The sequence below is a fragment of the Hyalella azteca genome, unplaced genomic scaffold, assembly GCF_000764305.2.
Source record: "Hyalella azteca isolate HAZT.00-mixed unplaced genomic scaffold, Hazt_2.0.2 contig11813, whole genome shotgun sequence".
Classification (NCBI taxonomy): Eukaryota; Metazoa; Arthropoda; class Malacostraca; order Amphipoda; family Hyalellidae; genus Hyalella; species Hyalella azteca.
The window spans coordinates 1-17,788 of NW_025941796.1; the positions used below are offsets into that span (position 1 = coordinate 1).

The 17,788-nt window shown below is 35.7% G+C and overlaps 1 protein-coding gene across 1 annotated transcript; it reads right to left on the reverse strand.

Moving 5' to 3' along the window:
- Positions 1–3,250: 3,250 nt before the first annotated feature.
- On the reverse strand, positions 3,251–17,719 carry LOC108673057. Its single transcript, XM_018160837.2, has 7 exons — positions 17,647–17,719; positions 16,407–16,487; positions 15,473–15,557; positions 14,903–15,014; positions 10,215–10,450; positions 7,339–7,525; positions 3,251–5,550 (listed from the first exon to the last, which is right to left on the reverse strand). The coding sequence occupies exons 1-7, from the start codon at positions 17,717–17,719 to the stop codon at positions 3,955–3,957; spliced, it is 2,370 nt and encodes a 789-aa protein (XP_018016326.1). The 3' UTR covers positions 3,251–3,954.
- Positions 17,720–17,788: the final 69 nt, after the last annotated feature.

The following is a 17,788-nucleotide window of genomic DNA, read 5'->3' on the forward strand; positions in this document are numbered from 1 at the left end:
AGCTGGTTTGACTGCAAACAGCTGGTTTGACTGCAAACAGCTGGTTTGACTGCAAACAGCTGGTTTGACTGCAAACAGCTGGTTTGATTGCAAACAGCTAGTTTGACTGCAAACAGCTGGTTTGATTGCAAACAGCTGGTTTGAATGCAAACAGCTGGTTTGATTGCAAACAGCTGGTGCGACTGCAAACAGCTGGTGCGACTGCAAACAGCTGCCGTAAATTTCCTTAAATCTAGTAGCAGCAACTGACTAGTAAGTGCAGAGTAGCCGCGGTCGCCGCCCGTAGGCCCGATGTTGACAGAGAAGTTGTAGACGTTCTTGATGACGCTGGGGGGCCACGCGTCATAGCGCGCTGGAGCTGAGGGCACCGGCGTGCGCGGCTTGCACGTGTTGGTGCCTTTACCGCGCAGGTCAAGGAGCACGTTCTCTGGCAGGTTCAAAAATTAATTATTTTATATAATTACTTTATAAATATGAACTAATATGTATTTATTTAGCACTGGAAATACCCTCAGCGTAATACGAAAAAAGCTAGAAAGCGCGGTCAAGGAGCACGTTCTCTTCGCGGTTAAAAAATTAATTATTTTATATAATACTTTATACATGTAAACTTATAATAATGTGTNGCCAAACATAAGGAGCTCTTATACATTTTTACAATAAAAAATAAGATTTATTACAGTCAATTTTTTTACCAAAAGCCTACCAAATGAGTAAGCAATTAAGCTCGTAATATGAAGTTACGGACTTCAGTTGCAAGGATTTCATAGCGAACATAAAAGTAATCACGATAACTTGTTTAAAGCAGAACGAGTTGACTACATATCTCGATAGAATGATCATAACTTTGGCGCGAAGTGACTTTAGTTCACTATGAACCAGAAATAATTTGAAAACAAAGAAAACTCAAAGTAAATTCATCATATTTTCATTGAAAAAGTTTTTATTGAAGAAGAGATGAATTTACTACACATTTTCTTTGCTTTTAAGTTCTTGGTGTACTTGCGATTTAAGCAGACTATTGACATATATAAATACTATGAATCACGAGAGAAATTTTTTGTTTATACTCATTTTCTGCTGACTTTAGGAATTTCAGACTAGGAAACTCGAATAGGAAATTATAGCTTTCAGAAGCTCCCTGACGTCTAGACTGACTTTAATTATCGCTTGAAAAATCTTGAATCGGAGAATTCGATACTTAAGAGTGCTCAGACAATCTTAAAAGAAAACATAACAATAAATATCATCATAAATTAACTTTAATTACTAGATGAAAAGTTCCTAAGATTATGAGTGCTTATTCCACAAACTGCAAAATCGAGCAACAATAAGAAATCATATATAAAATTTTCAAAACTTGAATCAAGTTTAGAGGGACATTGAAATAGCGCACAAATCCAACCCACTTGTTAAAAGTTCACAAATATCCCAAATAGAAAATTTTTACTTGGTTCCAATGTGACTATAAATTCTTTTGTTAGTTTCTTATTTCCATTTTTAAAATTTAGTTTTTACTTTTCATTTATTTTTAAATTTTATTTATTTTTATTCATCAATCACAAAAATATGAAACCATTTGCTTTGAATCACTCACTCTCCCTGGCGCGGAGACAGGCCAAATGACATGTACTGATTCTCGTCTATCTCGGCGGTGAGACGAATCTCCAAAGAATCTCCTTTGCCTTCCCACTCCACTTTGAAGTTTGGCGCGAGCTGAACGCAGTTCGGGAACAAGCGCTGGAAAATATCACTGCATTATAAAATGTAACTTTTTCAGTTCAGTCAATCAGGCATACAAATAAATCTTATGAACATATAATTCAGTTAATTAGGTATAAAAATGAAGATTTTGAACATTTTCTCCTTCGATCAATCAGCACGCATAAACTTGCATTTTAGAAAGAAAAATATTGATCGACATGATAATAAAACAAGGTTAACCATTTTTAGAAAACTCAAATGATTAGATAATCAGATTGAGTTTATTGTTGAAGTTGAGTTCGTTCAAAATGGAAATTAATAATTTACTCAAGTGAAATTTTGGAGACATCATATAATATATCTATATTATATATTATATGAACATAATTAAATATTATATTTATAATATAATATAAATTAATATTATATTATTTAAGATAGATGTTAGTGCAGCACCTCGCGCTCTTTAATGCCCTTTTCACCCAGTTTGTAGGTAAAATCGCAAATAAATTAATATTATATTATTCACATATAATTAAAATCAATCAATAAACCGTTAATTTAAAACGAAAAAACAATTTAGCGTGCACAAATATAGGCCATTAGACCCGCACTCGCAAGTAACGAGAAAATTAACCCAACAAGCCAACATTGATTTGAAGTAAAACTGGGAGAGAGAAATAGGAATTTTTTATAGTTTAAATTAATTATACAGTAGGAAATACGGCAAAAATAACTCGTGCGGTTTGCATGCATGTGGGAATGTTATCAATTAAAATCCATGCTAATACAGCAATCAAAATTCGCATGCAAGAATATAATAAAAGTATTAAAAATTAGATCATTCACTTCAATAAAAGGTCACTAATCAATGAAATTATTGAAAACAGTTATACCTCTCACATCGTTCGAAGGAATAAATTTAAAATTTACTATTGAACGCGTCAGAGCGTAGGGGCAATATTGAAAGAAAGGGTAAAGGAATTCAATATAAATGAATTACACAGGAAAGGTAATATTTCTGGGGATAAAACTCAAGGCAATTACTTCTACTCACCGGAACAATTGCCGCAATCTGCGGCCAACTTTGCAGGTTAAAATTCGTGTCTAAATTCGAGAAAAAAATGTGAACAAAATAGAAAGAATATTTGCATTTAATAACTGCAAAAGTTGATGTCAAATTAATAAAGAAAAACGCGGGAATTACCATGCTAACGTTACATGCGTTCGATCTCGTTTCTATTTAGATTTTATTCTTGTTAAAAATCTGCTTATTAGTTCATACATTTCTGTGTACTTTCACGAGACCGCGATCAATTTGCTACATAAAACTATCATGCAGAGCAACGTACGTGCTAATTGTGCAATAAAAATATTTCAGTATGTGCTAAGAGTTGATAGATCCATGCAGCAAAAGTCGGAGAATCAATCGGCAATTTATTGGAGTGTACAGAAATATTACAGTAGGAAATCTAGAAGTATTTCATACAAGAAAGCCAACTGAATAAGTGTGAACCATTCAATAAAGGAAAGTGAAAGTAGAATAAAAGGTCCAAATTGTTGAATAAATCGAAAATACATTCATGATTGAGCATTCATTAGGCAACATAAAAAGAATACACTGCTATGAAATTAAAAAGCTAGAGAGTGAATAAGCCCACTATCTACGGTGGTTATAAGTATTAGATAAACATTAGAATGACAGTCACGGTCTCGGTCATCGTCGACAAGAAATAACTTACAAATTTTTATGAAATTTATACTGAGAAAGCTTTATTAAAACTTGTGGCCTGACACAATGTTTTCTTTTCCTTGAAATTTTCCCGAAAATATCGGCTTAGCTAACGAATAAAAAGTGTCATTACATAGAAGTGCCCAGGTATGTAAGAAACAATCTCACATTTCTTCTCCTGGATCGTGATTTAAGTGACGATCTTAAGAATATGTGGCAGCTAATGTGAGCAGTTCACAGTTTTTCACCGATATATTATTTCCAAATTTCCAAGTCTTAAGTCCTTAGAAGTAGCTGGTTCAATAAATAGGCATAATATGTAAAATTTGCAGCAAATATTAAACCATGAAGAGAATTATCTACACAAATTTGCTGGCGAAGGGATATAGAATAAAGAAATCAGATTTCACCACGGTTTTAGATTTCAGCTGCACAACTGCAATCCGTTTAAACGTTTCAAAGTTACTCCAAATTGCACAGAAAACAATATTCCATCAGAGTTTGAATAGCAAAGTTCTTCAAATATTCAGCCGATGGCCAGAGTGAACTGCTGCTACAAGTAACGCCATGATCGCCCCTGGAACACAACCGCGCACCGCGGCAGAAGTGGACGTCTTACCAGAAACCGAGGCTTTTTGTTTTGGATGTTGTTCCTTTTTATCTACAACTTCCTTATCATTATCCTCATCCCCTTCCTCATCTTTACTATGATCCTTTTCCTCATCCATATTTATATCGTTCATGTTAGTCGTCGTCTCTTCGTTGTCGTTCGGAGTAACGTTGGATGATTGAACTGTAACTGAATACACGTCTTTTGGATGGTGTTTCATCCGCGCTGATCCTTCATTACCCTCGGAACTTTCTTCTACATTTGCTTTCTCTGTAGATTCCTGGAATTCTGAATCGTGGTCCGTGTGCCCAGGGAGACCGTAGAAATGTGCACCCCAGTGCTTCTTGCTTTCGATGTGAACCAGCCCTTCAGGTTCCAAGTGTACACCGTCGATAACGTGTTGAATTACGTGGTCATTACCTACTGAGTACCGGTACCTATCTTTACCCTCACGAATAACAATCTCTGTTATTTCACTTCCGTTATGCGCTGATTTTGGTCGGATTTCGGGATCAGCGTCGTACCTAAAAGTGTAGTTATTGGTCGTTAGCATTGGGTTAGGCCTTCCTCCGAAGCCCCCGAGAACGCTCCCAGTCGTGTTCATCTTTGACATGGCTTCTGTGTCGTTCGTATCAAAAGCCCTTATTTTTTCCACGTCCTCTGCCAAACCAAACTGGAAGGTCCCATTACTCTCTTTGACTGGACTCGCTAGATAAAAGTCGCTTGATAACACTTTTTCCTTAGGACCAACATTTACTGTTCCAATAGTATCATTTTCCGTCATATTTTTTGCATTTTCAATCAACATTCCTCGTTGCATACGGAACGACTTTCTTTTATCGTCATCCTCCTCCCCTTCCTTTTCCGCACTGGTAAAGTCGTCACTTTTATCAGTACCATTCGAATTTTGAGCCCGATTGTCTTCCAGTTCATTACTAATGAAATTACTATCAGTCAGATTTGATTTTGATTCTTCAACATTCACTTTTCCTTCCATAGATTTCTCGTGATCTGTCGTATTCCACCCCGACACTTTCTCGTTTTTAAATGTCGCTTTTTCTGCTTCAGTTCCATTTGACTTGGAATTTACTTCATTGCCAACTGTTTTCTCGACCCCTGTTCCTTGAATGTCCAATTTCACCGTCACTGTCTCACTACCCTTGGATTTTTCCGTTACCGATTTACTACCCACCGATGTCACAGTACTTTCATCCACCTTTGTGGTAGATTTTTCGTCATGCCCCAGCTCGAAGTCACCCCGCGACGCAGTTACATTAGCTTTTCCATTCAACAATGTCTTCTCCGTGACATCATCGCTCTTTGTTACACCGTAACTCGGAGTGACACTGAGAGTCTCATTTAAATGGTCGGTTTTGGTTGCAGTCGTGTTGGTGAAGTGAGTGGTTAGTGAAGGCGTGAGTGTCGAGGCCAATACCTCGTCTGTGGTGTGGTGGTCGTATTGATCCTTGGGGCTGACGTGCGCTGGCTGCAACGCTGACCCGGACTGTTGTGCGGTCAACGGGGTTTGGGCAGGTGGTGGTGGTGGTGACGGGTGGTGGTGGTGATGACGGGTGGTGGGTGGGTTGTGATGGTGGTGACGGGTGGTGGTGATGGATGGTGGAGATTGCGATGACATGTGATGGTGATGGTGAGGACGGGTGGTGGGTGAAATGATGATGAGAAGATGGTGATGGTGATGACCGATGATGACCGAAAGTAATGACCGATGGCAAAGAAACAATATGTAGCATTTGATGATGTGGATGATGATTATGTTCAATTATTGCAGTGTCGTGTGATCAAATAGTAGTATTTATGGTGGTTTTTAGTAATTATGATAAAGATGAATAATATGATGGTGGTGGTAGCAATGATGACGACGTGTTGTTCAGGTGGTTACAAATGATGGTTTGTAAGATGACCGATAATGAAAATTTAAAGAAAATGGAATGTTAAGAACGTTAGTCGTTTTGATGAGTGTTGCAGTGATGAGTGAGGTAAAAAAAAACAAAAAATTAATAAATTAAATATAACGAAAAATTCCTACACATTGAAAAACACCAAATTAAAAAAAAAACATCCAACATATGCATAATAAAAATGCAAAAAGACTAATTATGTATGAATTAGTTGCGAATAAATAAAATAAATGATAATTTAATAGCATAAATATTCTATTCTAACTACAAATATAATTTAAAAAGACTTGTTCAAAGTATCACGTCAACACTGAAGCAAACTAAATATTGTATATACTGCAGCATGCATGGATTCACTCCCGACACTCACTGTATCGTTGTACCACCACGGAGGCTAGGATGAATCATTATTTATTTAATCATGATTAATTAATTTCTTCAATCAATTTAGAAAGATATTAAATTGAATTACCTGCCAGCCTTTAGTAACCTGAGCAATTGATCGGGCATTAATGAATTACCCAAAAAATGCTATGTTATGAAAATAATTCATTTAAAATTACTATACTCATATTTTGTTTTTTTGAATAAATATTAAATCGCATAAGCAGGTGTTTTTGGTGAATATTTTTGAAAATTCATGTCAATAGTAATGTAATTTTAAAATAAATTATTGGAACGCACGAAGTACAGCATCCTTCATTCAAATTTCACAGGAGCTTCATTAAACTTACAATTAAAGGAACCGAAATTTACTTTTTCCCCTTTCGTATTTCAGATACGGGATTATTCGATCTAATTCCAGTGAAGTATTTTAGCTCTAATTTTAAGCGATGCAAATGCTATCTTTAATGAATTGAAGGTCTTCACCCCTCCAGCGAACAACTTCATGAATGGCAGGGGTGAGCGTGGAAGAGATCGCTAACTAGATAAAACAGAGCATTAAAATCAAACGAGCGAGGCTCGTGATTTAGAATGGGCGGATTACCGAGACAGGGAGAAGATAGAAGAGACTCCTAGTAAAATTATTTCATTCTATCCATCGCAAATGTTGCAGAATATGATAACGTAAGTGCCGCTTGTACAGTGTACGCAGCTCATCAGTGTATACCATAACCTACTTTAATGTCTCAAAATTGTTACTATTCAAATAGATAATTTAATGCTGGGCGTGGGAAAAATATTTTTGCTCTATATTAACTCTATGTTCGCTTTCTCTGAACTATCAAGACTGAGTAATATGCTGTCAAGGAATATAGTTTTTAGCAACAACCATCGAATCTAATCCACGTATAAACACAAAATATCGTAAATTTTAATCAATATTTAATAAATATAATAAAAAAAAACAAAGACATTGGAAAAAAGCTTACCTTGACTTGCGTCTGTCCCAGAGCAGGAGGCAAAAAAAGTTCAGCAGCGGACGGTATTTTGACGTCACCGAAGTTCTCCGTGTAGCGCACGCACCACAGCGCCAGGTAGTCGATGTCGTAGATGGTCAGGTTGTCGGGCAGGACGAGCTCGATGTCCACGCCTTCGTAGGCTTCAATGACACTCAAGCTGCAGGGCACGATAAAATATTAAGTTTTATTATCGTGTTTACGATATTCGTGTTTAATATCGTACGTTTTATTAATATTTTATTGAAATAACGATATGATAACGAGGAAATAACGATAACAAGTCAGGTAGCTCAAGCAGGATATCCACACCTTCGTTGGCTTCAATGGGGCTCAAGCTGCAGGGCACCATAAAATGTGTAGTTTTAGTAATGTTTTATTAAAATAACGATATGATAACGAGGAAATAACGATAACAAGTCAGGTAGCTTATGCGCGATGTTAACACCTTCGTAGGTTTCAATGGGACTCAAGCTGCATGGCACGATAAAATATTTGGTTTTATTAATATCGTATGGTAATAACGATATGATAACGAGGAAGCAACGATAACAAGTCAGGTAGCTCAAGCGCAATGTCAAGACCTTCGTAGGCTTAAGTGAGGCTCAAGCAGCAAGGGACATTAATTAAGATGGCGATTATTATTAATATCTTTTTGAAATGACCATTACAAACAAGTCAGGCAGCATGAGTTCGATATCTACGCCTTCGTAAGCTTCGATTGGATTCAAGCTGCTGGGGATATTAAGATATTAATCTGCATTAATATCTTTTGAAATAACAATGAAATAATGACTAAGAGTCAGTTACTTCGAGCTCGATAGCCACACCCTCTTAGGTTTTGTATGATTCATGCTGCAGGCGATATTAAAATACTGAGTTTGATTAATATCTTATTGAATTAAAAATTTAATAAAGATCTCTTCAGATGGTGCTGGATAAATAATCTAATTGAATGAGTTAGGTGTCCACATCCACGTAGGCTTCAATGGCACTCGCACGACAGGTTGATTTCAAATATCGAGTTCGATCAAGGCAACTTAATAAAGTAAAAAAATTAACGTACCACAAGTAAAAATATATTGCAATGATATTTTTATAATGTTGCTGTAAAATAAATAATCAAATTGTTCCAGTTGTAATTAATGATTGTGTTAATCATGTACCAAGCTAACTATATTTCTCTACAACTACGAAGCAGATGAAAGTAATTCACGAATGCTGCCGCTTCTCTTTCTTGTTCCATAATCTAATCTTTCTGATTCCAAAATGATTTTATCGGGCGCTAATTTACCAAGTAAGACAATAACATCCTCTTAGAAGACCACAAAATAAATATTTGAATATTAATTTTATAAACAAGAATGATCGCTCCGAAATTTTCATTTTAGCCTCGCAATCGCGAGAGAACACCGTTTCCCCATCGCTGTTAGGGCGGTGGCCGCAGATCGCATTACACGCGGCAATGTTCCGGCGAAAGTTTCCTGTTAGCGAAGCCTTATATTAGGAGAATCGATCCTATTTCTTGATAGGATTATGAGGGGACTCCTAATTGTTATCATGTTGAGAGGGAGCTGTTAAATAAGGCTTTATGAGGGGCGGTGGCTGAGGAACGGATGGCTGTGAGCACGTTAGTCTTATAATGAATATAGGAGTAACCCCGAAAAATGGATAAATGGAAAAATACAAATTACGGAGACAGGAAGATTCAAGATTAGATTCGAAAGTCGTTCCAATTTCGTAATTTATTCTAAAAGATGCGGCTGAATATATTTAGAATTAATGCATTAATTTACGAGGGTTTTTTTAAAGTTAAGTTTACTAGTCTTGCGAATGTTATGTAACTACCGTATATGATATATGTCTCCTTCTGAAGTTGCAAAAAAACTATTAAAAAATTTTAAAATAATGATTTTGACTGGGTCGCATATCTTACGGTACGACTGAGCCATATCATTTGTTATGATTATACAGGCACGAATACATTTCCGCAATTTGTAAAATCATGATAACTCCACGTCCAATATTTCTCACCGAACACTGACGAACTAACTATATTATTCTTTGAATATGTACATTTCCAATTTGTCTTCCACGTATAAACTAACAAATTTACCTCTTCTTTTCGTTAGGTATCTTGCGTCCAGTTCTGTCGGGCGTTCTTTGCCGACCCAGAAGTAAGCATCAGGCGCTCGTAATGTATTATAAATGTAATGTATTATAATGTCATAATGTATTATAAATTATAATTTGAATATGTACATCCCCAACTTGTCTTCCACGTATAAACTAAGAAATTTACCTCTTCATTTCGTTGGGTATCTTGCGTCCAGTTCTGTCGGGCGTTCCTTTGCCGACCCAGAAGTATGCATCAGGCGGTCGACCGTCGTAATGTATTATAAATTATAATTTAAATATCTACATCCCCAACTTGTCTTCCACGTATAAACTAAGAAATTTACCTCTTCTTTTCGTTGGGTATCTTGCGTCCAGTTCTGTCGGGTGTTCCCTTGCCAACCCAGAAGTAAGCATCAGGCGCTCGCCCATCGTAATGCAGGTTCGGGATGTAGATCGTCTTAGCGTCACTCCACGTCCAATATTTCTCACCGAACACTGACGAACTAACTATATTATTCTTTGAATATGTACATTTCCAATTTGTCTTCCACGTATAAACTAAGAAATTTACCTCTTATTTTCGTTAGGTATCTTGCGTCCAGTTCCGTCGGGCGTTCCCTTGCCGACCCAGAAGTACGCATCAGGCGCTCGACCGTCGTAAAGTATTATAGATTATAATTTAAATGTCTACATTTCCAACTTGTCCTCTACGTATAAAATAAGAAATTTACCTCTTCTTTTCGTTAGGTATCTTGCGTCCAGTTCTGTCGGGCGTTCCCTTGCCGACCCAGAAGTAGGCATCAGGCGCTCGACCATCGTAATGCAGGTTCGGGATGTAGATCGTCTTAGCGTCGAGCAGCGTGACGTTACCAGAGCGCACGCCGTGAGCGAGACGGGACAGCTCGCTCAGCTTGCGCTTCTTCGGTAAGATCAAATTTTCGGGGACACGCAGACTACCAAAGTTCACCTGTAATGAAATAAACGAATAGTTTCTGAGTTATGTTTGAATGAGAGGCTGCATGTAGGTAAATTTTTATTTTTGTCACGTAGCATTAGCGACTGCTGGATTAATGAATGTGAATTTTAATTAATCGATCGATGAGGAGATTCGCCACGAATTTCGGCGGATTTTAAGTTTAGAAAATAAATACAGTGCATCGAGTACAAATTTAAAAAACGAGTCGTTCATCTAGTAATTTCGTAAATTAATTACCAAAATACTGCATTTCTTTTGGAATTCATAGTTAAATAATAGCACAAATGCAGTACATAAATACTTCATAATGAATAAAATAAATAAAATCTGAATAATTAATACATTCGATTATTTTTGGAATGTAACCACATCTTCCATGACTATGAAAATCAGGAATGCATCCTACCAGAAACGCTGAGGAATATTTTAGAAAAAAATTGATTAATGTGAACCCAAATTAAATAAGAACAAAATTCAATAGTAATTTGATGCAACTAAAGTGGATGATTTCCAAGAAGTCATTTAATTTTTCTGTTCTAGGCAACATGATTTTGAAGCAGAAATTGGGATCAGAAATTTGGAGTGCGCCGTGCATGCAACCTATACAAGAAAAGAGCCTCCCTTAAAGCTGCCCCAAGAGAGCGGCCTTCTCTTTAGCCTGGTCACACTCATGCGCCCAAACCTATTCTCTTTGCCCACTCGTAGGCGTCTAATATAAATCTGTGAAAATATTAACTATTTCATAGTACCAAAATTAATTTACATATAATGCAATTATAAAATGATTCTTTCAGTGTACCGTATGAGACTTTGATGAAATCATTTGACCCCTACACGCGCAGTTGACCCCAAATTTAAATACAAAATACAAAAAATTTGAGTACAAAACATTTGACCCCACATTTCACAATACATTTCTCGTATTTATTCATGTATATCTCAGAGCAGTTTTAAATTTTTAATTAGCATAAATGAATGAGCAAAGAGTAAGAAAATTTTCAGCCCCTGCCATTATTATACGTATTTCCCCATGCTTTATAAATGACACAAAAAAATATAACCCGTTTACAAAAGGCTGCTGACAAAACAACTATGAATAAAATTCTATAAATTAAAAGTTTTCTTGGAAACTACAACTGAGCGCTTTGTAAAAGACTGGCTAATACGCCTTGATGAGGAGGGTTCCGTCCTAAAAATGAGAGACTCTCATGACAACAATAGTGAAGTTCTAAATATTATGTCTGAGTAACAATCGACGATGTATTCATATTTTAAACTATTGTCCTTTAACCGTGACTCCTAGCTGATCTTATCTTGACATTTTTGTGAATAATGTGAACAAAATTGATACAACGATACATCATTAAATTAACTCTGTGAACGGCACGACGGCGAAATAATTTATAATTTAGTAGGGCAACGCTACGGCGAAATAATTTAGTAGGGCAACGCTATTGTGAAATAATTTAGTAGGGCAACGCTACGGCGAAATAATTTAGTAGGAGAACGTTACGGTGGAATATATAATTTGATGTATACCATTGTTATAAATTCACAGCCATGGCGAATGCTACTTCAGTAACATTTTTCCATAGCTTGGACGGTATCTTGCATAAATTAAATGTCAAAATAACGTGGTAAAACGATGCTTGGGCTAAGGGGCTTAGTGAAATTTAGCGCTCAAACGTAAGAAAAATTGGCAGGAATAAATTAAAAAATGTAGAAGTAAGACTCGTTCCAACAATCATATGACAAATGGTAGAAGAAACTCTTAAGTTTTGAACGACAAACTCCGAGGTTGATACTAAAAAAAATACATAATGCTCTGAATGTTTCATAATATCCGCTGGAAATTAAACTCTCACAGTAATAATTCACGGAATAACAATTAAGTTCAGATGATTTTATTATAAGAAGACCATTTTGAACAATTTTTTGATAAACGTGCGTAAAAAACTTAAACCGACGTCATTACTGAAGAGGCAGCTTGAGTAAGGAACCTCCTTCAGACAAGGTGAGAAATGTAAGCAGGATTTCTCGATAATGAAGAAACGAATTAAGTTAGTTTTCGTTCATTTAATACCGTGAAATAGTTAATGAATGCGGAGTCAGCAACAAATCATTTTCGATCTGAATATAACGTAATTTTATTAATATATGCATTTGTGATTCTTTTTCGTATTTTTCTATATTGAATGATACAAATCAATATCAATGTCTATTATAGGGCAATGTTAATCGATGTAAATAATTTGATTCAAGCCGACTTCAATTACAACGCGAAAATACTTAAGCAACGCCCACGTAATATATAGCTGAACTTTCCAAGATTTCATCGGTAAAAGATTCAATTGGTACGTAAGGAGCGAATGCATGGCATCAGATACAGGATATTATAGCCATGAAGATAGGCGTGTCTAGGTGACGTCACGACCGCCTCAACCAATCAGCAGCGAGGGAAAATACGCGTCTGTGATTGGTGCTCGTCACGTAAATTCGATAGTATTAGAACGTCTACAAATATTCTAATAAAATTAATACTCAGTATTTCATCTCCGAGGCATGCTTGATGAAATTAGCGATAAAAGTTACATTTCATTTGGCGCAGTTCCATCGTTTACTCTCTCTAAGCTGAACTGCACTCGTTAAGCTATTATTTTCACAAAGCTTTTGTCACTAATTAGCCATGACACACAAATTGGATGAAATTTTTTTAGATTTGTCTTAGATAATCTAGAAAAATATTTGAAATTCAGCATGAATTCATTTTGCTTTATTTAGTTTTGATCGGCAATGAGATGAAAAGTAACTGAAACTTCAGGCTCAATATCCGTAGATTTTCTAGACACGAACTTCAGAATAAAATGTAATGAGTGCTAAAGTACGCTGGATTTTTGCTCCATGCTTATAAAAAGGAATTTGAATTAATTTTAAAAATGCACATCTCGGTATTAGATGTCAATTAAACACATGTTCAAGCATAATTAAAAATGGAAATGATTGATTATTAAGCAAGGGATGATGCAGCCTGAGGTCGATTCCAAAAGATGTATACTATTATCGAAACTTGAATCCTGCAAAGACTCAAAATTCTTTTGTTCAATAAGCTTGATCACTCTAAAAGTAATTATCTGTTCATTTTTCACACGTCTTTACATGCTACAGTGAGAACCACCAATAAACTAAAGCCGCTAAAAACTTTAAAAAATTCAAGCCATTACGTCGAAAAACGTACCATTATAAAAAAAAATTATAAAAAAGCATCATTATATGGTACTAATTGCTCGATGTCTGGAAAGTTTAAAACCTCAAATGAACCAAGCCCCTTCAGACAAGATTTTTTTTTTCGACGAGCCAATGAACCTTTTCACCGCATAATTCACAAGTGGAGTTTTAGAACTTGTTTCGCAAGTTCCGGGTTGTTATGGCAAGCAGATCTCCGATTTCCTGTTAAGGTTTCCATGGTAACGCACGGTCTCTTCCGCGGTCACTGAGGAAAAACAGTCTGGCTACTACGAACTGAGCGGATATTGCAGTTTTCTTGGGTTTTACAAACAAACAAGTGATTTTTTTTCAAACCCTTTAAAAAAAGAAGTGATCAGCTCAAGTTTGATAGAATTTTATGCTCGTTTTGAAGAAAAATACAAAAAAACTTACACAATTTCAATTAATTTTCAGGATGAAAGCTTTACCATATGAAATGAACAACTCTTGCTTGAAATTGACACGTTTTAAATCTTTGCCTAAAAAAATTCTCACAGTTCAACACTTCACCAACACTTGATTCAATTCAATAGAGCGCCCGCCTGTTTAGCTGAGCCGAAACGGATGACACACGAAAATGCAAAAAAATATAACTCAGTACTCACTGCAGTGAGTGACAGAGCGCATTTTCTCGTCGACGAAAACGTGAAGTCACGGACGGACGGACAGACGGACAGGACGAGCACAGTAACGCTTTTTTCCATAAATGAGAAAATGCGCTTAAAATGAATCACTATTAGTAAAGTCTCAGTAATTTCTCAGAATTTACGCGTAAATTAATCCAGAAATGTTTGAACTTGAATTTCAACTTCAAGGACATTGAAGAAAACCTTTGAAAATGCAATTAGTTTCCTCCTATATCAATAGATACGCTTCGTAATACGCATTCTTAAAGTAAACCTAAACTAAAAATTTGCTTTCTTCCCTTACTTTGTGTAAGGATGTGTACTATTTATAAAATGTTTTCACAAATTAAACCTAAAATAAAAATTTCGTTTCCTGCCATACCTTAAATACTCTTCACAATACGTTTACGTAAAATAAATAAATAATTCATTTTTAAATAAATAAATTTTAAAATAAATAAATGTTAAATAAAAAAATTTTAAAAATGACATTTAAAGTTTCCAAATAAGTTTACCTTAAAAAAGTAAAACATGAAAGTTTGCAAGAACTCACAGTAAATCGTCGACACCAGACCGAAATCCAGCGCAGCTGTGAGACCTTCACGCCATCAGGCAGCCTGAAGAGAACGTTCTCTCCGGTGAACTGCGGCAGCACCATCTCGCGTCTGCCAACATCGTTATTTATTAAATTATCCGTAATAAATGTGATCATAATTATGTCATTGGTAAATCAAGGGATGCATAAGTATGTAAAAATAATTAATTATCTCATTGGAAAATTAAAGGATAGTTCAGTACGTATAATTGGTTCATGAAACTGTAAATCAAGGGCTTTTTTAGTATGTAAAATTGGCTCGTAAAACTATCACTGTTGAATTCGATCGTAATTAATTACATGTCATTTGTTATCAACTAAGTTATTACCAGGTAAAATGTGTTTTAAGAAGTCATACTGATTGTCGCTCTTTATAATACCCAACAGAATCCTCACCTCGTGTAAATAAAACAAAAATATAATAATACGGGATAAAAATAATAATGAACAAAATGAATAATAATAATTGTTGTCGGTGAATGGTTGTTTTCACAGATAGTAAAAATAATTCAATTTCACGACACTCACTCGCCACTCGCCCCCGAGGGGAAGGGGACCATGTGCCCCCTGGGGCTCGGCTGCTCCCCCTCCGTGCCCACCCAGAAGAATGCATCTGCAAAAATAATATAACATTATGTACTACTGTATCATAATTTAATATAATATAATGCACTATATTGACTATTACATAGGATAAATATAAAAAAATAATTTGAATTTTAAAATATAAGCCATCAAAATCGTCTCAAGTTCTGAACATGACGTTCCACAGCCAGGTTAGTAATTAAATACGAGTCATTCGGCATTTACTCGAGTAGCTTCTTCTGAAAACAAGTAGCAATGTGCGTGCAATATTTACGAAGCCATATTGCGTCATATTCTAGTGAGAAAAGGGGGAAAACGTAAGTGCTTATTAAAAAAGCCACATTCTGTGACTAGTATACACGTTTAAAAACAATATGCCATTTTACATTATAACCAGAGAAGATAACCACGCAGCTGGGTATCATTATTCACGCATATTACTAATTGTATTAGCTTAAGTACCTTTTCGTTTTACAAGTTAAAATTAAATATTGAATATAGGCGTTTAATATATACTGGCCGGTAAGCGGACATCAACTGCCCAAATAAAACGTGGCGGTATTGTAAAGTTCATATTCAAGTGAATCCTTATATCCGGAAAGAAAAATATATTATTTATCAAAAACTCGAGTAGCTTCTTCTGAAAAAAAGTAGCAATGCGCGTGCAATATTTACGAAGCCATATTGCGTCATATTCTAGTGAAAACGTTAATAGCTTCTTCGGAGTAAGTAATAGTACGTGTGCAATGCTTACGAGACCGCTCCTTTCCACCACGAAGTAACAAGCACTGCGTGTACTGTACTTACGAGGCCTGCTTCGTGGGATGGTTGTTTTCACAGATAGTAAAAATAATTCAATTTCACGACACTCACTCGCCACTCGCCCCCGAGGGGAAGGGGACCATGTGCCCCCTGGGGCTCGGCTGCTCCCCCTCCGTGCCCACCCAGAAGAATGCATCTGCAAAAATAATATAATATAATATAATATAATATAATATAATATAATATAATATAATATAATATAATATAATATAATATAATATAATATAATATATATTGATTTTTCATAATTCTATTATTTTTTATGATATGCAACCGTATAAATATATAGGAGAAATGCCCTGACTCGATCTATGAAAACTGCGGTAATAACTAAGACGCTCGATAAAAAAATTGACCTAATTTAGTCACAAAAAATAAATACTAAAATTTGATAAAAATTATATGTGATTAAATAAATATGAAATAAATTGGCACGGAGAGTGAAGTATGTCATACCTGATCTATTGAATTTACAAACACACATAACTAACATCTCTGAATGTTCCAACTACTGTATAGTACGCCTATACCTGAAAACTTCCGAGAGTTAACTGATCACCCATTATCTTGAATAGTATTCAAAATAATAATAATGCTTCATTCACACTCTTACGTTAAAGGCACTCAAATGTGTGGGCATTCAGCGCACCATATCTTGATATTAAAGACACGTTCAGGCCTTGCTTTCGGTAAAGTTAGTATTTCACACACAATATATATTAGCAACTTACACCTCGTGTTTTGTGTACAGCGTTAGAAGAACCATACATGTACATCAGCATGACACACGTCACACCAGCATGACACACTTCACATCAGCATGAGACACTTGACATCAGCATGACACACTTCACATCAGCATGACACACTTCACAAAATACAATATAATACAATATCATATAATATAATTTAATATAATATAATATATTGACTTTTCGTACTATTATTTTTAATGATATGCAACCGTATAAATATATAGGAGAAATGCCCTGACTAGATCTAGAAAAACTGCTGTAATAACTGTAAGACGCTTGATAAAAAAAAGACCTAATTCAGTCACAAAAATAAATACCTACTAAAATTTGATTAAAATTATGTGTGATTAAAAAATATGAAAATATATGATTAAAAAATAATAAAAAATATGAAATTCAGCACACCAAAGATATTAGTATCTCACACCTCATGTTTGTACAGCGTTAGAAGAACCATACATGAATATCAGAATGACACACTTGACACCAGCATGACACACTAGACATCAGCATGACACACTTGACATCAGCATGACACACTTGACACCAGCATGACACACTTGACACCAGCATGACACACTTGACACCAGCATGACACACTTGACACCAGCATGACACACTTCACACCAGCATGACACACTTCACACCAGCATGACACACTTCACACCAGCATGACACACTT

Excerpts from the sequence above, each read along its gene's own strand:
- LOC108673057 (XM_018160837.2), bottom strand. The coding sequence starts at position 17,719 with ATGCTGGTGTCAAGTGTGTCATGCTGGTGTCAAGTGTGTCATGCTGGT. Across the intron at positions 16,488-17,646 it reads GTGTGTCATGCTGGTGTCAA|ATGCATTCTTCTGGGTGGGC; the intron begins GTGTGTCATGCT and ends TTATTTTTGCAG. Across the intron at positions 10,451-14,902 it reads TCTGGTGTCGACGATTTACT|GTGAACTTTGGTAGTCTGCG; the intron begins GTGAGTTCTTGC and ends ATTTCATTACAG.